This window comes from Venturia canescens, chromosome 4 (genome assembly GCF_019457755.1).
Source record: "Venturia canescens isolate UGA chromosome 4, ASM1945775v1, whole genome shotgun sequence".
Classification (NCBI taxonomy): Eukaryota; Metazoa; Arthropoda; class Insecta; order Hymenoptera; family Ichneumonidae; genus Venturia; species Venturia canescens.
The window spans coordinates 24,899,336-24,920,162 of NC_057424.1; the positions used below are offsets into that span (position 1 = coordinate 24,899,336).

The window sequence follows — 20,827 nt, forward strand, 5'->3', positions numbered from 1 at the left end:
CCGATTAGTCGTTTATCAGTCGTATTTGGTTATTTCCAAAGGCGATGATCACGATCGCAAGTAAAAGGACAGAAGTACCAGTAATGTGAGAGCAGCGTCATTGTTGCCGATTTTTCAATTGTTTTTTGTTTTTGTTTTTTGTTTTTTTTTCCGTGTTACGAATATTGATTTTGTTCGGTTCACGTTACGGGATGATGATGATGACGATGATGATGATGATGATGATGATGTTTGGTGATGGTGGTGGTAGATACGGTATCGGTAGTAGCAGTAGTAGAGGTAGCAGAAGTGTAGTGGATAGAAAACAACACATAGAACAGACAAAAAAAACGAGTGCACAGCGTAAGTCGCATTCACAAGCATGTGCTAGAAATTACCGAGATTCTTTTGATTAATCAAACAATTACGATCTATAAGAATTAATCGTTAACGAGATGTCATAATTATGGAGGATCAAAAAAGCAGTTCTTCCGGTCGATCGGCGGGGGCCAGTTCTTCGCATGAATCTTCAAATTGGTAAATATTATACATTTTCAACAAATATTTTTGCTGCTTCTCACTTTTTCCGCTGATCGGCTCTTTCTAGAAAAAATACTTCTCGATGATCCATTAACCTCTGAGCTCTAATTATTGCGCTCTTATTGTCTCATTTTATTTTCTTATATATAGATTTGCTGTTTTTTTTTTTTTTTTAAATTACACTTTTTCTTCTCGCTTCTTCTTTCAATCCCAGGCTATCTTTGTAAGAGCAACGGTCATCGCGCGCGTAGAAAGATAAAACTTGGATGTACACTGTTGTATACGATCCTCAACGACGCGCGTACGACGACAACTAATTATTTATTCAAGTAAATGAATAACCTGCGGCGTTTTTTTTTCTCGCTCAACGCAAGCAGATTATTATTCGCAGTAAAATTCTCAAAGAAAAACTGACGCAAATGTAAGGATTGATTGACGCGAATGCACTCTTAAATTAGGATAAAATTATATAAACGCGTCTGAATCGTATAAGGTAAATATTGAATTTGATATACGGGGGGAAATAAACTAGTAATCGAGAACCAATGCGGTATTCTTTTTCACTACATTCCTATATACAGATTTTTGCAAGTATTTCGCAGCAATGTAGGGTAATATATGCATTCGGAAACCGCGTATTTCCTGCTTAAAATGAAAATTGACTCTGCGGCGTTTCGGGGTTTGGTGCTTATTTTTCTGAAAGTCGTCATTTAGGAGCAAAGCGGCAGGATATAATTTTCTTACTTATTAGCATTATGATGTACTATATTGAATATTATTAATTGTATATTCTATAATCGCAGGTGGAATTTGGAGTGAGAACGCGTAACGGAAACTATATAAAATGAAATTCTGGCAACAGCTTGAGGAGCTCAACAAATTATTTTTCTACATATCCAAAGTAATGCCAGATACGATTGGTGTATAAAATTGTGCGTGTTGCACAAAGCTGCTATACTATAGATGCTTCCTGGAATAAGAGATATTAAAAAAAAGAGAGAGACAACTTTCGTGAAAGATAAATATATGGGTCAATTGGGAGTTGCTAGAAACATGGATGAACTACTATCAACTACTTCATGACGGTACAAGCTGCTATTTATTATCATATTATATACTCATCGTTTGTCATGCTCATCCAAATTTCTTGCAAAATAAAATTCAGCCAAAAGAATATTATATCTATATACTTAGGAGGAGAGATGAGATATTAATTAATGTAGATATAGAGAAGGACAAGTGCAGCAATTTCATCCCAGTGGATGAAAACTCGCGCGCGTACGCGCGCGATGGGTCAAGTTGCCCTCTAGCGGTGGTGTTGTTCCAACATTTAAGGTGATCTATCACTTGTTCAGTCGGTTAAAATCTTGCTGCACGCTTTATTCCGAGTAGCTTGATATTTGAAAGAAAATATGAATTACGCGCGCTATTCTCATTTTATCAGAGAGTTATCAACAAAATCAAGCATGTCCGAGTAAACCGTGCAACCGTTTTACAGCTATCGCCTCAACGGGATTGGGGGGCTCGTATTATCAACAACCGAGGAGAAATAAACTAAGAACCGTGGCCGTATCGGTAAGGTTTTGTGCAGTTTCTTTTCGATCGCCCTATATATAGTTAATTCATCCGTAAAATGTGATAGACAACGAGACAACGACTGAGCCCGGGGTATGAAACTGGCTTTATATAACGAAAAATTGGCTCACCATTTTTTCATGATGATTTTATAGCTTTCAGACCGTTAATAAGTTACAAAACTACCACGACAGTTGTGTCGAATGAGAGAAAGCAACCGAGGAAACGGGTGTCAATAATTTGAGGCCACCCGGCCGTTACAAGCATACCGCTACAGTTGTTGATTGACAAAAGCTTTCGTTAGGCTTAGACTGTCTCACGGGACGAGCTCGAGAACAATTGTTGAGGAGGAGACGACCATCAAAAATTGATCGTTGTCTAATATCATGTTTCAACGGATTAGCGAGTTTTTATATACTATTGCAAGTGCAGTCTCCCTTGCTGGGACTCGGAACTTGATTGCACTTGATTGAAGACGGTCACTTGTGACGACCGACCCATTCGAAATAAGGTGCATATTTTTCCGTAAATATTCGAGAGTACATAATTGTATCGAAACACGTTCGAACTTCTGGCCCAGAATCATCGTTATGAGTTGAGAAGGTTCAGGCAAATATAGATGGAGAGCAGGCCGAGAGAAGAATGATGAGAAAGGTGTTTGGGAGCAACGAGATGGAGAGATTTCTCCCTTTCTTTCTTTCTTTCTTTCTTCCCTTCTTTCTACCTTTCTTCCTTCCTTCCCCTTCCTTCCTTTCTTCCTCCCTTCTTTCCTTCCTTTCTTCCTTCCTTCCTTCCTTCCTTCCTTCCTTCCTTCCTTCCTTCCTTCCTCAAGAAAGGGGTTGATCGATGCTTCACGCCGGGTGGTCTTATACTCTTATCTCGCGGTGCTTCCTAGAGCTCTCTGGGGCGCGTTGCGTTTAATCGATTGAGCGAACCGCACCCCACAATCTTTCGCTTTCTCCGCCGCACTCCTCCGCCCTTTTCCTTTCCTTTTTAAATTCCTCTATATTTATCTGTTCTCTGTCTTTGTTTCTTTCTTGCCAAGTTGTAACTGTTGTGTGATAAGCATAGGCGATGTTTTTGTAACAGCCTTGAAATTCCGGAGGTTTTCGACGAGGCTCTTTTTCATCGTGGTCAAATGCTACGCAACGCGGCATCGACCGCGCTCGAGGGTAGCCAAAATATACCGTAATTTTACCAAATTTCATACATTTTAATTTCTAGTTTCACGGACGAGAGTGACCCTCGCCATTTTTCTTCGTTACAAGGCGCACTGCCTTAACGGATCGAGCATCACTGTCCGATCTATCTAACTCTGTTGTGGATCAACGAACTTTATAAGAATCAAACGTCAAGTAATTGGACGCAAATACGAAAAATCATAGAAGGTATATACGTTTCAAAATGTTCGCAAAAATAACATTCTTCTTGTGATTGTTCGAAATGAAACGAAACAGCAAAAATCAAAACCACTGCAATAAAGTGAAAAAAAAAATAGGTACACGCAGTTGGTTTAGAAGACGCTATTAATAATCAAGGGAAATAATCAGACGAAACGGGATGAAAGGGCGGGGTGGTCCGAATAAGGTTTGGGAACAGCACTTGCGCTGGCTTTCTTTGTATTTACTTCTAATTCGACTTCAATGAATTGAGAGATTTTCGGTGTGTGAATGAAAAAAAAAATGATCATTCGTGTCAAATCGATCGTCGGTATGCGGGTCTGTGTAAATCGATGTGCGCATTTATCATGTAATATATGAATAAATTCAAATCAGTTACGAAAAAATCATTAAAAATGTCAAATTCAGTGGCAATACAAAATAGAAAACGAGACAAACTAATTAATTAATTGACGTCACTTTCGAATGGCATTCACATTTAGTATAGCGATTACTCAGCAGTGACTAGTATTGTGTAAAATGGTTAAGCCAAGTCAAAATTCAATAAAACCGGAAAAGAAAGAAAAAGAAAACAACACCAACAACAACAAGATCGTTCAATTTACGTGAGACCTTCGTGACGAAGTCGTGTTACTGGCACCATTCCAATAGATCGTTATTGCAACGGTAGGGTTGTTTTTCTCATCAAATTCTATACTCGTCATCTCTTTCTTTTTCATCTGCGCAATAACTGATTCGTCTTATCACCCATTTATATTCTGCATACGGGGTTCGAAGAATTTGCGTGAAAATATTGAACTTTTGTGAATGGAAAAAAAAAAACTTTGCCCCGTTTCTTATTATTATACGAAATAATAATTAGCCGCGATTCTTTATTATTAGATTAAGCTTCAAAAAAGGCACGCGACGGTGTGTGGAAATTACAACGGTGATGATCGCAAAATTCGGATAGATTCTCTAATCGTTCAACTTCGATGCGAGGAAATTAATCCGTATAGCAGCTGCGCGTTCACCCGAAATAAAAACCAAATATTTGACACAGCTTTCTTCCGTAATAAAGACAGAATTCATATCTCATGAGTATAACTCTGAAGCCTGGGAGTAGTAAATAAATAAATAAAAAATAGTACAATGACGCAGTGAAATACGCACAACATCGACTGCATCGACAATATTGTGAATTCTCGAAGATCAAAAACTAAATAAACGTTGATATGATGAGATGACGAGAGGTGTTGTAATGAAATGAGTGACGAGAATAAAACAAGTATTTAACGATTGTATAGAAAAATGGCACAACCACCGAATTTTGGGGACGTACAATAATAATAAAAGAATGAAAAAGAGAAAAGAAAAATTAATATAAGAGGTGCAACAGCAAGCTCGATGTCCAGCAAAACGACGAACAACGACACGTACGGTTCCGCGCAAAACACTCATTTTCTTGAGTTGAACAATTAAATTCAAGTATATTAATAACAAAAAGAAAAAAAAGAAAATCAAGAAAAATTCAATCTAAAAAAAGACAAAAATTGAATCAATTTTTTCGATTTTTTTCCTACATCACGTTTGTTTTTTTTTTTTTTTTACGTTTACTCGCTTTTTCAAGTTAATTTGCGATTCGTGTAAGTCATCGGGCGGACTTACCATTTTTTTTTTGGACAACGACTTTTGCTGCAACTTAACGGGGTCGAGTTTTTCCGGTATCAATTGAAGTATTGAGTGGTAGTAGTAGTAGAAGTAGTAGAAGTAGTAGAGGTAGTAGTAGTAGTAGCATAGTGTCGTGCCGATATAGGAGGAGTCCAAGGCCAGTGTGATTGACACAAATATAATAGAGAAGGAGTACGATGAAAGATAATCAGTGCGATCAAATTTTTTTTTTTTTTTTTTTTTTCAAGGTTGTATATGAGGGACATATAGTATATCCACTTTTCATACTCTTGCTCTTGATGCTCATTCTATGTGCCGTTTTATAAATACCATTCCAGTGTTCTTTTGCTTCATTCTCTTTTTATTTTAGTTCAACTATTTGGGGATTGCTGCTTCAATTCCATTTTTGAATAATTCTATATATATGTATATATATATTTGTATATATATATATATATGTATATATATATATTTGAAACGATGAATAATGGAAGAGGGATGAAAGACGTATTTACGAATATAACCAGTAGATTTGGGAGAATCGATTAAATTTCGTCGGCGCGGCTTTCGATTCAACTGATTTTTCGCTCTCTGGACTCATTGTTTTTTTTTTCGCCTCTCGTGTTTTTCATTACCGTTTCGGCTTTTGTCAGACGATTTGACGAAATTTCGTCGAATTCACCCGCGTGCCAGGTTGAGCGTATGTGTGAACGAAACAAAAAATTGTCAACGATACTGTTGAAGTGGTACAAATATAGAAAAATCAAAATGGAATAATAAATTCCAATAAAACTTTAGTAATGAGGACCGGCACGATCGCCGAACCATCGAAACTAGTATATTATTATATGATACACTTATGCCTTCAATGCGACATACGTATTAGGGTGTGTAAACGAAAAACCGACATTTATTCTCATCTGTCTCCGGGAAAAACGGTTTTGTTACCCGTAGATTTTATAGGATCTCATCTCACGTTATATATTAAGAGTAATTGTCGAATTAAAATTGATCCGGGAGCAAAGTGTAATCTGAAATACCTGATTGAAAAATGAAAAACAAATGAATAAATACATAGAACAAAAAAAAAGATAAGTCCTAGAGGGTGTGAGCTAAAAATTTTTTGTTTTGGTCCATCTTCAGAAAATGCAAAATCTCCAAATAATTTCGATGCTCCAAAAAATTTCATTGTCGATTCGAATGGACTAGTACATGATATTGAGTGACGTCAAATCATTTTTATCGGAACATCCGGAAAGAAATATCGATTTTCATTCGATATATTACCCTATTAAGTATGGCAAATGTCTTAAACAAATTAGCGAATTCTAGCAAATCATCTTCAATAAGTGTAGACTTTTTTCAAAAATAAAATTAATTTCACGTACATGTAAACGTCGAAATGTTTAAATTAACGTTTGATTGGTACAAACCATGATATGTACATCAAGCCATATACACACGCGCGCGCCCTCACACACACGCAAACACACACACACACACACACACACACACACACACGCGCATATATATATATTTTAATAATGAAGAACAAAATGGCGAGATAACAAACGTGAAAAAATGGTTGCGTTCGATGAAACAATTTCAGGCCGTTGATGACGATGCAATTGATGAAACCAACTTACTTGACTGTATATATATGTATATATATGTACTATATAGATTGAGACAGAGAGAGAGAGAGAGAGAGAGAGAGAGAGAAAGAGAGAGAGAGAGAGAGGGAAAGTTTACGAATGCACGCAACGTAAGCATATACATATATACAGATATATGTATAGTTATATAATTGTAAAAAGATACAGTTGTGGAGAGATGAGAATTGATAGCTAATGATAGAGAATATATTGGAAGAAAGAATTGTTGCATTGCGAGAAATGAATATTTCTCACGGGAAGAGCACCGGTGTGCTTGTGTACCTTTATGTTGGAATATCGTTTGAAATCAGAATGATGCTTTTCGTTGGTTGGAACTATGACTTTATCACCATACTTGATTATTAATCTTGTTGCTTTATGATTATGAAATTGTCATTTGGAAAATATAAAAATCAATACACACCAAGTACGAAAAATTATATGTAGAGAGTGATGTACAGAAGTAGCGATAACGATGATAATAATAATAATAACGAAAAAAGATTTGAATATTTATATTTATGGCTAGAATAGTGCAGAAGGAGGAAGAACGAAAATCAATATAAAGATTGGTAAGCTCGTTATAATGTGGCGATTTGTAGAGATAATCAAATGACGCTTTCTTACCATCTGTCCGTGCGGCGTGCAATGGAATAAAAAAAAAAAGAATAATATTTTTCGTATATTTAACAAATATTTCATCTTGATAAAATATTTTGAAATAGTTTGGTATATCTTAAATAAATGTAGTTGTTCCTTTGAAATGAATTATCCAAATATTTTCATTCTTGTATTATCGATGATTTTCAACGAAATGCAGTAGAAAATTGATTGAATTTATTTGGACTTGCCAACTATTTGTTGAATATTCCTTTTGGCGCGAATAACAACTCACACGTTGACATCGGTTCTCTATTAGCTAATAATTTGTTCTACCGTCATAACAATTATTGAGAATATTTATATAGAATTTGATTGAACGGTCATTGTGAACGTAACTCGTTTGTTTTGTTTAATTTTTTGATACGAGACATGTCCTTAAATATTTGTCAGTGTATAGATCAGACAAATAAAATTGTACGGACGTTAAGTATTCGACCGTAATACATTTCTTTAAATAATGTAAATAATATTTACAGTAAATAGTATAAATAATTGATAACGGACTGTACCTTCCTCGAGGGCATCGTCACCGTCGCTCATGAGCTCGTCATCCGAGCAAATGTTCAGTACGTTGACCAGCATCTCCGTAACTGTAAATTAGTTCAAGATGGATGAAAAAAAACGTCAATACTTTTTAACTGATGCGAGGATGTTTAAAAAAGGGTTACGCCTGAATAATAATAAAAATAAAAATAAAAGAAGAAAAGAAAAATATAACAATGATATAAATTCTCACCTTTTTCGCCTACAAATGGGAGAGACCACGTGAAAACATCCATAAAATTGGGTAACCAGTAAGGATGTGGGGAGCAATTGAATTGCCTGATGTTCATCACATTATTTTCGTACTTGAGCACGGCGGCCTGAGTCAGCATTCACAAATACATATCGTTTAAGATTTTTTCATGTTCATGAAAAATTTAAAAAATTTTTCGTGTTCTCACCTTGTTGTTATAAACGTCGAGGTAGTTGGGAGCGCTAAAGATTGTGATGAGCGATGGGAAGCCCGTTGTCTGGGATTTCCGGTACATTCGATAACCGGCGTCCTGCGCCTCGTGCGCTCTAATAATACTCAGAAGGCTGTTGTTCTGAAGGAAGTCACAGCATGCTGCGTAACTGAAATAAAAAAAAAAAGCAACACAAAAAATGGTCAACTTCAACGTTTGCTCTCATAAACGTGTGCATGATGAGAGAGGTACAATTCTCGATAATCATCAACCGCGGCTATTATATCGATCAAAAGTATAATACTCTCTCTTTCTCTTTCTCATATCATCTTATGCGCTATTTACAAGAGTTGTCACTATATATACGCAAGATAGCGATCGTGAAATGTCGAAAAATGTGTACGAAAAATCTTATTATTTTTCGGTGCTACAGGAGCGTGAAAAAATAAAAAAAAATTTTGATTATGGGTCAATCGGCTGCTTGCTGTATTAGAGATTCTGAGTAATGTATATTATTACACCGCTAGGCTGATGCAGTAATGCCTGCTCGAGAGTCAAGGGCTGTACAGCTTTAGCATCACTAATTTCCCGAGAGATGCGTCAAATTTCAGGATTCGTTCGTTCGGCGCCGCTATCTTTAGTTTCTCTCGGATCAAATGTCTCGATGCTCTCAAATTCCACTGTACCGATTATGTGAATTTTTATTTTCCATCTCCTCTCTTCAAGAGCATCGGATAATTGATCGTTTTCGCTTCCCTCGTCGTATTGATTTTTGGAGGCTCTTGCCTCGCTCAACGCCCCCCCCCCCCTTTTTCTTACTTTATTTCGTACGTATATTTTTCGCGTAAGGCTTGTTCGCCAAGCTGTGTTCCGTAGTGACAAATATCTGTGTACGTCTGTGAGGTCTGTGAAAAGACCTCGATGGAAGGAACAAGATTGGTATGCGTATCTAGATGATATAATAGACACCACCGGGAAGGGCGAGCAAGCGAGTCGCGCCAGTTTCGCGCGATTCGCACAAACGAGTGTGAAAAATATTCGTGCCAAGGTGAGGCAAGCTCTCAAACGCTATACCATACCTACGATGGAATTATCAAAAGAGTCGCATGCATGGTTGCGACTCTCGCCCGCTTAATATCAAATATAAGCACTCGATTATTTAACGCTTTTTTTGACAAGTTTCCCCGCAAGTTCTTGCAAATCCCCCCTCCCTCCATCTGTATCGAGCACATCTTTCTCTGTGTGTTGATCCGCGTAAGATTTTTCATTTTAATTGCTTCTTCGAACCTTACTAACTACCCTCTCATTTATTACGAAATATAAACAATATTTGACCGAAAAATTCGGAAAACAGCACTGTCGCATACAAGCAAAGAAATAATATCAAATATTATTGGGACAAAATAATAATAATCGTATAATCTAAACTCACCTGTAAAAATATGAACAACCTCTGACACTATTGTGAGAAAAGTGTTCCGCATTTTTCTCAATTCCAAAATCTTCGAGAGGATCAGACCACAGGAGATCGCACATCGGTCCAAAAGCTGGTGGCTCTTTGAACCTGTCCAACTGTAAAAAGAAAATATTTCATGACTGTTGGTTCACGCGTAATCGCGTAATCCGCGTCGAGTTCGTAATTCCGGTCTTCCGGAAGTATAACATTTCATGCGTGCATAGTTTCACCGCGCTATGCAGATTACATTATAGTAAATATCGGTAGGGAAAAGGGAATTGTTCGTCATTTCAATAATGTATAGCTATGATTATCTAAGCAGGAAAATTAATTTCAAGAAAAACAACTATAGTGATTCTCCTTTGAAACGAATGCAACACGATAATTCTTTTATTTTTTCTTCTCCTTTTTCCTTTGTCGAAATGTCGTTGCCTCATGGATCATTGAGATGTCAGAATTAAAGCGAGCGCGTAGCGCCAGCCTTCGACGCTAAGCAAAGAGATTAGCGATAATCATTTCCACACGAGTGATGCCGGTTCCGACGATTTAACATGGCCAAAACCGAGAAATAGACATTTTCTAGGATACGTGATCTAAAGTCCAGAAATATCGTATGTAATAGGATTTTAAATCACTAACGTTACATATCTCAGGATCGACTGGACGGATTTACTTGCAACGAAGACCAATGGAAAGGGAAAAATTGAAAAAAATTCGTCACCAATTTTCAGGTTCTTTCATGAAATGGTTTGTTTGTGAGATCCGTTTGAAAATTCTGTGACGTCATATCATAAAACCGGCATATTCACGTATATAAGAGTAGCGGCAGGGCTCGCGCTGGCTTTTCTTTCGCACTGCAGTTTTTCCTTTTAATACTTGGCGTCGAGCCGCTACTGCGTCTCTTGATTTCAAAATACTATCCAAATTTTAGTGCGACTCGAATTTCCGCTCTGCTCTTTAGTAAGTTTTCCATCTTCAAAATTCAACAGATTAGGCAAAGTAGAGAAAAAAAAGTCTCGCCATACTTAATGCAGTATTATGAGCTGGTTGAAGGTATCGTGAAAAGAAGTGAATAGACGGTATTGGAGGAATAAGTCACAAAAATATATCCAAGAAATATAAAAAGGAAAAGACGTGAGAAATAAAAAATAAAAATCGATACCACGTGCAAGGACGAACCCCTGCACGCGCCGCTATAAATCGCAATACAAAAATATAGAGCATCCGCCACCTCATTTCCGTAATGGAATATTTTGCTACTCTGAGAATTAGAAACGATAAGAGCAAATATGGGCAGATCCATTACTTTTCGACGAAAGTGTGCGCGCTTAGGTCAGCGACTTCTATAATGATTTTTTCCTTGAAAGTACATCGGAATCAGAAAAGGAGACGATCCTCAAAATTTGAACCCGATTCGATCAAACCCGACCGCTGGAGAATTTTTTGAAATTTCAAAAAGGTCAGTTTTTTAATAATTTTCACAAATTTGCATTTCAGCGACTATATCACTCGGAGATTCCGTTCAAGCGGCATTCTTTTTGGTGAACGTCCTACTTTTAAGAAAAAAAATTTGTATTAGTGATAAAGTCAAATCCGGCTCAGCTGGAAGCCATCAACTAAACCACTGAATCAACAAAATTTTACTTGTTTTTAAAATTCTTCCAAACCTACCAGTTGCCAAAGGGAGGGTTACATGACAGGTGATTTTTTTTTGTGTGGATGTGTTCTGTTGTTCGAAAATTCATAACCCGGTTCCAAGCTCGATTCCCAACTTGACATTTTCAAGGCTTCCTTGGGACATAACAAAGAAACTTTCCTGTAAATTTGAACCAGATCCAAGTTCGAAGAACAAAGTGACATAGCGATTTTTAAAAAATCGATCATCTTTGGATGGCTCTATAGTGACGAAATCGAAGCAATCGGGGGAAATCAGGGCAGATATCAACAGAATACATCCACACAAAAAAAATCATATGTTATGTAACCCTCCCTTCGGCAACTGGTAGGTTTGGGAGAATTTTAAAAACAGGTAAAATTTTGTTGATTCAGTCGTTTAGTTTGATGGCTTCCAACTGAGCCGGATTTGACTTTATCACTAATATATATTTTTTTTCTTAAAAGTAGGACGTTCACCAAAAAGAATGCCGCTTGAACGGAATCTCTGAGTGATATTGTCGCTGAAATGCAAATTTTTTAAAATGATCAAAAAACTGACCTTTTTAAAATTTCAAAAAATTCTCCAGCGGCCAGGTTTGATCGAATCGGGTTCAAATTTTGAGGATCGTCTCCTTTTCTGATGTACTTTCACGGAAAAAATCATTATTAAAATCGCTGACCTAACCGCGCACACTTTCGTCGAAAAGTAATGGATCTGCCCATATATATATAGTGTTGAAAGTGTCATTAAAGAGAAAAATGTACTCTAGTTTTCTCAGTGGAAAAAAAAAACGCTTGAGAATTTGAAATTGGAAATAAGCGGCGGAATCGAATTGTACCATTTCGCCAGAAGATCGTCAAGCCTGTTGAATATAAATTATTTGGAATCAGCAGTCGATGCAAAAACAACAACTGCGCGGAAGAATGAGTTCCAATAAACCCCCCCGTCGGAGGAAAGCTTGAGAACGAGGTGAAATTTTTAGGATAAGGAAAGTAGGAAAGGAGGGTGGGGGAGTTGCGTGCGGTAATAATCGGTCTCGATTATTATCCGTCTGGGGAAAAGCAGATTTCATTTCGGGTTGCAGCTATATAATTGATGCACCTCCTCATTATTCATTGCACCGAAGATAGATATGAGATGGATGAGGTTGCACTTACGTTTTTTTTTTTGGTGCCGACTCATAAACTCATATATTTGGATAAGTTTTTTCTGAATAGGAAACGAATAGGAAAATTTTTGAAACGTCTCAATCCGTTTAGGAACTAGAAGCAACTGACAATTAGTAAAAATTTAGTATTCAAATTTCGACCAAATTGCGCTAACAATGATTTTGCCCTTCAAATTATTTCATTTTAAATCTCATCAATATTTGATTTTTTTAATGAAAATTTAATAATTGCAAAAATTGATGCAATAGGAAATATAGTTCGATAGAATGCTGATTGTCGACGACATAAGCGCTCTACTAGCATTGCTTTCATGCGCTTCACCGAACTAACGAGCTCGTCAGCTGTTGACAGTTTTGCAATATGGCCGCCGATTTCAACAATCGAGCGTATCATATAAGGGGTTGAGAAAACGTGTTTCGTCTCACTCAGTATATCCGAGGCATTCCACGTGCGTATGTCAAATTGACGAAATTCCCTCCAGACCTCTGCCAATTGGATAGATTTTTTTTTTAAATCAATGTATGGCAATACATTATTAGCAATCATCAACTATATGCATGCGTGATTTATCGAACGTAGATGTGAAATTCGATTTTTTTTGGTATTTTGCGTCACACTTTTGAACATTTTTTCTCGTTGTCATTCATTTTCTCATTTTTCTTTTGTAACGATGACGCGAAATTCTCCCCCATTATTTCATCATAAAATTAATTCAAATGTAGTTTGATCGATGGAATTTTACTCACTTTTCGTATATCGTCTAAATGGTGAATCTCTGGCGAAAGACCACCGTGCACACATAGAAACTGTTGGTTCATCAGAGCTGCCAGTGGTAAGCAGTCAAAAGCGTCCATACAAGCGTCGTAAACTTTTTCCGAGTACTTTATTTTGCCTAGAAGAAAAAAAACGAGAAATATGAAATAATTGTCATTGCATCGATACTTGATCGGAGGAAAAAAAACGTCTCGTTATGCAAATCGTTTGAAAAAATAATACGAGAAACTAATCCGATAATAAACTAATACGAGAAACTTAAAATGAAAACTGCTATATTTTTTGTGTATGAAATAATGTAAATAAATGAACTTACATTCTTGTTTAAACGTGAAATACTCCGTAAGATGTCGGCACTCGTGATTACCTCTGAGGAGAAAGAGTGTGGTTGGATGGCAGAGTTTTAATGCCCACAGGTACAATACGCACTGAAATATGAAATTAAAAAGATAAATAATATCGTTTTACCGATAAACACAGTGACGAAGTTTCCTTGGATTACGCAGTTTACGCAGCTTACAAGAATTGAGGGGGGTAGACCTTAAATATAGAGATTAAGTGATGCGATCACAGCCCACACCGTAAGTGAGAGAGAGAGAGAGAGAGAGATCTTCGCCAAGATTTTAACGATTATGTACAAGAAGACACGCGGTGTCTCGCGCAGAGTGCTGAAGAAATTTCAAAAATTCAGGTTGGTTAATCCCCATACTCGCTTGGTCAAATTAGTCTTACGAATTATCTTTCAAGTTTTTCGACGTCATATAGGGGAGACCGGGGCAAAACGGGATATCTAAGGAGATATTGAACTTTTCAGAAAAGTTTGGGAAGCTCTGTCTATTTTTTACTCCCAAAAACTAGGAAATGTACTGGAATTCTTTTCAATTTTCAAAAAAAAAAAAAAAAACAAAACTCCGAGGCAAAAAGGGGTATCTCTCAAAAACTCATGAAATTTTTTTTACTATGATTTTAACCCTCTGTTGACACACATGGGTCTGTGGTGTCCGATCTGTTTCTGTAAATCGGTAGGTCCCGACGGCTAGATCATATTTCGGATTGTTATCCCTGCCTAAAAAATTGTATTGGAGAGAGGAACTCAAGCACCAATTAGCAACCTTGGCCTATATTGATAGTGGATACTGCAGATCCATGTGTGTCTGGATCTGCAGTATATATCTTATAGTGGTTAAAAAAAAACTATTTTTTAATTCTTTCATTTTTTCCTTATTAAGAGACGCGGTAGCGGCTCGACGCCAAGTATTAAAAGGAAAAACTGCAGCGCAAAAGAAAAGCCAGCGCGAGCCCTGCCGCTACTCTTATATACGCGAATATGCCAGTTTTATGACGTCACAGAATGGCAGCACAACAGCTCTATGTTTTATTTCTTTATTTTCAATCAACTCTATCGGTAATTAGTCTATTGGAATAATCTCTATTTATAAATATCTTCTTTGGGAATAACTGTATGACTAATTAAACTGACTTGGGAAATAACTCTATCTTGAATATTTCTATGTTAGATCATCTTTTTTAAATTATCTTTATGTTGAGTCATTTCTATTCGTATACAAATCTCTGCTTAATTATTAGCAAAAAAAATCTCTATTCCGATAAAACTAAGTTTTTTCATCGCTACTCCTGTACAACTTCATTTTGATAAAATTTTACTCACATGAAATAATCGACAATCACGTCGCGCTGCTATATTCGACGAATACATTATCTTTTGCCGATATGGTAGAGGGAATAAAATTTTGTATACTGGTAACCCGAATGATTACATCGTCTCGATCACGGCGTCGTGTCTAAATGTTATTCTGCTGAAACTTTTTCTTTATTCATAGGAATAAAATATGTAAGTTTTTGTTTGATAGGAAGAAATATTAGAAATACTAACTGACTTTTTAAAACTTAAACGCAGCAGGGAGCCTTCAGACACAGCCCCGAGTATCGTGGTTGTGTCCGAATACATTTTTAAAGGGGATTCGTTTCGAAGCACTCGTTTATAAATGCTTTTGATAAATTTTGAAACCACGGTGTAATTCAACACATTCGAAAAACGAATGTGGCAGATTTATGTATGTTTCAGGGTCGTGCAATTTTTTTTCAGGAATGACTGATTCATTAAAAAAAAACAAAACATTATATACAAGGGAAATAATCGCAATCGACATATTTTTGCTGATTCAACAGGTTGGTTCATTTTATTTTATTATTACCAATAATAGTAATCAACACATAGTACCGATAGTGAATTACCTTTGGACACATTTTTTGTTAATTGTGGAAAAAACTTCCCATCCTCTTACAAGAATATAAATTGGACCGTGAAACATCCCTCGATTAAGTTCTAATAGTTACGAAGCAAAACACAGATCGTAATAGTTTATAAGCAATACAGGTATTGGTAATACTAGCGAATGAAAATAATCTTGAACTGGTAAGAATGAAGAATGAAAAAAAAGCTTCACTGTTTCTCTTTCAAGAAGAACAAGGTTTATCGAACAAATTGAAATAAAATGGCGTCGGAAAAAAAGGTACGGAGCAGATGGCGGAGAAAAATAGTGGGGGTGAAATCTGGATCGTCGATATACGAGATGTTTCTCTTTCTTCCTGCCATTTGTAGCTTAGCCCAATCTTAAGGTTTCGAGAGACTCTGGCCTATCTTTCCCTTGAACTTTTTTTCTCTTCTTTTGGATGCAGTCCGGAAGTAACTTTCTGCGAATTAAAAAATAACAGATTCTAGCAACAAATAATTTCTTGTAGAAAAACAGCAGCAATAAATGATTCCTTTTCTAAAAAACATCGAAAAATATGGTCTCGATTCCAAGTATAGCAAAAAAAAGTTGAAACCATCAGGATACATATCAACGTCTGCTATATACCATAAATAGAAAAATCAATTGTTTTATTCAATATTAACTTACTTAAGTATAAACCTGTACAGTATTTTGCACATGTCCTCGACAGAGAGGGCATCTCAGAAATTGAGGATACTCTTCGCCATTTAAAAGAGCCTCCTCGACCCGATTTTCATGGGTTCTCTGCACTGTTTGAGAGCAACTCAAACATGCACATAGATGGGCGCAGGGAAGATACACTATATTTGCGGGTGCGTTCAGACAAATCTTGCAAGAATTGGGATCTATCTGAGGTGGTGCATCATCTTCTTCTATATCTGCATGTAATATGAATTGAATATAAGAATTCGAACGGCAATGACAAATGCGCGGTTATGTTCTGGCTTTAGTGATCTTCCAAAAAAAGCGTGTTCGCCACAGTCTCCATTGGCTCCCATGTAAATGGTACAATTATGTATTAAAAAAGAGTGCCTGTCGTAAATACGCTGGGAGATATTACGAATACATAAACAGGAAGTTAGTGAAGTCGCAGAAACAATTAGATTAAGTTTTGAACTCGGATTGTTTTTTAAATTTCAACTAATAGTATTTTTTTATATTTTGAAATCGACTGCTGCCCACCCCTGCCTGGTTGTTCTCTTTCCAGCACCGCATCTCCAACATGTTCCAACTGATCCTCTGGTAGTTGCGGTAGTTGCTGGTTAACTGGTCGCTCCTCGCGTGGCTCCTGCTCTTGTTGAAGTGGCTGCGGCAGCTGTTCCAATGGCGGAACCGGAATTCCTCGCCGTGGTCGTCCACGGCGACGAGGTGGACCCGGAATGGCTGCAATTTCTTGACGAGCTCTACGTACTCGTGGTTGTCGGCGTACTTATGGAAAAAATTATAAAAACAGTATAAACATATAACGTTAGTAGACAAAGTAAAACACAACATTTCTCTTTGAGGTAAAATTTCTTCAACACATCGTGTTTATCCCATTTTTCTCATAATTCATTGATTATTTTTTTTGTTAATTCTATCAACTGTTTCAATTTTCTTCATCCCAATAACTAACAATATTTATTTACCGGGGAGAATATTATTCACTCTCGGTTCATTTCTATCGTCCTGTTCTACAGGACCGATCAAGTTTTCATCCATTAATTCATCTTCTATTTCATTAATTTCATCATCTACATTGGGCCCAAAAGAAATAAAATTCATAAAATTACCAATGGGAAAGAAAAAAATTTTTATTAAAATAAAAAGTGTCCTTGGCGTATTAGTATTCATTACCGTACTCGTTCCTCTGTGAGAGATTTGAAAGAAATAACCGTACACCGTCATATTTTATCATACAAGAGTGTGGCGATGCTTATGCTGGCCATATTTTCCGCAACATTTTTCGAGCCACTGCCACGGGTTCTCGTATTATATTATATTATGAATAAAAAAATATTTGTAGTCGATGAATAACATTTACCTTCTTGCAAATTTAAATCCACGTCGAGTTCCTCTCGTTCTGTACGTGGCACACTGATTGTAAGAAAATCTAAGATGCTAATACTGCAAGCATGATAACATTTTTGATTTTAAAATTTACAGTTGTTCCGAAAAACGATTTCAAGTATTTGAACTATATTTACCGATTGCTTAGCAGTAATTCTTGCTGATGACTGATATGACGATCTCTGGGTCGTTGGACATCCTGTCGTCGACGATTATGAATTATGCCTGCATTTAATTCTTGCCAATCAATGCTGATCTTTTTCATATATTTGACAAGTAGAGCTGCATATGGGAATAATGTGGTTATCTTTCTTCAAAACTTGAAGGGAGAATAATTTCAAGTAAAAACATACGTATAAAAGTTGAGAGCGGTGGATGGATGCCACCCAATCTTCTTACTAGGTGACGATGGCACGCCTCGCTTATATTGTTAGTGCGAACAGCTGAACCGTAGACAGAAACGATATTTGCTTGGCGTAACCAAAACCCTTTCAAGTAAGCAATAAAAGAATTTATTTTTGCGCGATCCAGTTGGAGTTGCCTTGCACTGTCTGAAATAATTTGGATTGCTTCTGCAAAATTCTCAGCGGGCAATAAAGCGATCGCCCATGCTTTTTGGAGAACACTGTTCCCGTCTTCGTTCCTTGGTAGGCGCAACTTTTTCCATTTCTTCGTTACTGCCTTCAGAACGATGTAATGAGATTTTAATAATTATTATTTCACAATTTCCAAATATCAATATTCTAAATCTCTCATAGTTTTTTTATTCAAATTGTTACTTGGATAAAATGGAACCAGCAGCCTCTTATGTGAATTCTTTCACCAAAAGCCGAGCGACTAGCTGAAAGAATTGCCCGTTCATAGTCTGAATTTATGACATTTAAGTGATCAACCAGCCCAGGTGCCTTGATTTTTATAAAATCCCACATCGCTTTATAAAAACTCGCCGTCCTCCTCTCACATAGCACGAATATCACTGGGAAACCCTTTAAAAATCATAAACCGATGATTAGTTGCTAATTTCCTATAGAATATTTATGCATATTCATTACAATCATTCGCTTACAATATCAGCTCGTCTTATATGTATTAAAAGTAATTGACAGGCTCTTGGGGACCTTGGAACACACTGAAAATATTAAAATTTCAAGTGATGAATTACATTTTGTAATTAATATAAATTAAATGTATTTCTCATAGATTGTCCATTTTTAAATTGCCTTAAAAGTTCCATCTATATGGAGTTCCGTGGCAAGATTAAAGTGCTGAAGCATATCATCATCATAAAACACAATGCCAATGGAGCCGTCATCAGCTGTAAATTGGCCCTTATATATATTTCTAGAAACAGTCCAATCTTGGAGCATAGTTCCGAGATCCCTCATTGAATCGGGAATGGGCGGCCGAATGATTAATCTTTGTCGATTTATAATTTGATGCGCTGCTTTCCGACTCATCACTCCAATAATTTCCGGAAATCTATAATTATTTTGTTAAATGCTACACTATTATCTGTGGGAATTAATCTTGAGCTTCCATCCAAAAACAATTGTTGATTGTTTTGCTACCATGACGTGACAAAAAATGACGTTGGAAAAAATCGACAAAAATTTTTTTTTAAATGTCAGTGAGTTCAAAATTATAGAATGAACATTTTTTCCTTCTCGAAGATTTATCCCAAACTCCATAATTCTCGAGTTACTGTCAGTCAAAACCTGACCAAAAAGATCGAAAAAAAATTTTCAAAAAAAATCTAAAATAATTAGAACAAGTTTATTATATGCGACACGACTTTACACCCTCTTGACATTTCCTCGGAACTCCCAAAGTTTTCGAAATGTGCCACAATTTTTACAACTCCTCGCTTTCAGCTAAAATTAGGATAACCGAGCGAAAAAAAATCATACGATATTTAAAAAAAAAACAAAAATGAAGATTTTTCCATCCCCTTCTAAGCTGTCATTGAGAAAAGTAGAGATAAAAATTTCTACTACATTGGCAGCCCGTTTACAAAGGCCAAAAATTTGTTAAAAAACGGCGCTGTTCTAAAGCGCATGCCAGTTAAAAATAATTCGTGAAAAAATTCAAGAAGCGGAAAATGGAAGCTCAATTTGTTCTCCTTGAAATGACATTTATTAAATTCGATTCTGTTGATTTTTGACCGAATTATCGAACTTTTAGCGTGGGTAGAAATTTCGATGGGTGAACCAAAATTTTTGAACGAGAGTATATCTCCTAATCTCGATTCATAATAATATACAACTTGACGAAATTTTCCCCTCTAAATTTTTTTACAAGAACTTTAAAAAAAAAGCATCTCTAGAAAAAACCTCAAAACTTGAGAATTTCGAAATACAACTGAAATTATCAAGGAGAAAAAAAGTTGCAAAAGATAATTGCAAAAAGTTGCAAAAGACTCCATAGTTTTCAAAAAACAGGAATTTGAAATATATCATTTTGAAACTCACTCGTCGAAGACTGCCTCCACAATGTCACTTGCTTGTATTTCGTGGTTTAAGGCGTGTTCTTTCAGAATTGCAATTATCGGCTCTCGGACATTTATGGTTGGCTTTGGATGCACGTGAATTCCATTAACACTTAAATCACCATTTTCCCCAACCAAAATCGATACGGGACATTTGTGTTTACTACTATGCGAAGCACATACATATCGTCTTGATGGATAGTGTGAATCTTCATGGTACGTATATCCATTGTACGTATACCGCGAAGAATTTGGTCTTTGACCAGGAATTCTAATCATTTTTCTTCTTTTAGCCAAAGTGATTTTGTATTTTTGACTTCTTTATATTACGAAAATGTGTCAATTTTTTGAGTCGACACGAGATCAATGTTTCAGACACATTTGAAGTGTATCTGAAAATAGCCAATTAGATGCGCGGCTGTTTTTTCTTGATTTCCAATATACGGGGGAAAAAAATTGATTTTACTAAAAATATCATGATCGTTTATGATTTTTTCCCCGTGCATCGAGAATTGAGAAATGCCACGGCAT

At 36.4% G+C, this 20,827-nt stretch overlaps 2 protein-coding genes across 23 annotated transcripts in view; both read right to left on the reverse strand.

Annotated features, from left to right (window-relative positions):
• The window catches only part of LOC122409465 (serine/threonine-protein phosphatase 2B catalytic subunit 2-like), an 83,853-nt gene that overhangs the window by 9,176 nt on the left and 53,850 nt on the right, over positions 1-20,827 (reverse strand). For 15 of the 22 annotated variants that reach the window (XM_043417063.1, XM_043417062.1, XM_043417054.1 and 12 more), the window contains 8 exons: positions 13,782-13,893; positions 13,438-13,583; positions 9,842-9,981; positions 8,407-8,578; positions 8,199-8,325; positions 7,972-8,052; positions 7,427-7,429; positions 5,142-5,174 (listed from right to left, as the gene is read on the reverse strand). In XM_043417063.1, coding sequence (XP_043272998.1) covers positions 5,142-5,174; positions 7,427-7,429; positions 7,972-8,052; positions 8,199-8,325; positions 8,407-8,578; positions 9,842-9,981; positions 13,438-13,583; positions 13,782-13,893 — 814 coding nt within the window. The remainder of the gene's footprint in view (positions 1-5,141; positions 5,175-7,426; positions 7,430-7,971; positions 8,053-8,198; positions 8,326-8,406; positions 8,579-9,841; positions 9,982-13,437; positions 13,584-13,781; positions 13,894-20,827) is intronic. The other 7 variants (XM_043417072.1, XM_043417071.1, XM_043417073.1 and 4 more) reach the window with 3 other exon arrangements.
• Positions 15,647-19,606, reverse strand: LOC122409468 (uncharacterized). Its single transcript, XM_043417075.1, has 9 exons — positions 19,032-19,606; positions 18,878-18,940; positions 18,591-18,797; positions 18,165-18,492; positions 17,949-18,093; positions 17,786-17,868; positions 16,945-17,190; positions 16,390-16,640; positions 15,647-16,180 (listed from the first exon to the last, which is right to left on the reverse strand). The coding sequence occupies exons 1-8, from the start codon at positions 19,266-19,268 to the stop codon at positions 16,390-16,392; spliced, it is 1,560 nt and encodes a 519-aa protein (XP_043273010.1). The 5' UTR covers positions 19,269-19,606; the 3' UTR covers positions 15,647-16,180.

Coding starts and splice junctions, on each gene's coding strand:
- LOC122409468 (XM_043417075.1), bottom strand. CDS start 19,268: ATGAGTCGGAAAGCAGCGCATCAAATTATAAATCGACAAAGATTAATC. Junction 18,798..18,877: donor ATATAAGACGAGCTGATATT/GTAAGCGAATGA, acceptor TGATTTTTAAAG/GGTTTCCCAGTGATATTCGT. Junction 17,191..17,785: donor GGATTTAAATTTGCAAGAAG/GTAAATGTTATT, acceptor TTTTTCCATAAG/TACGCCGACAACCACGAGTA.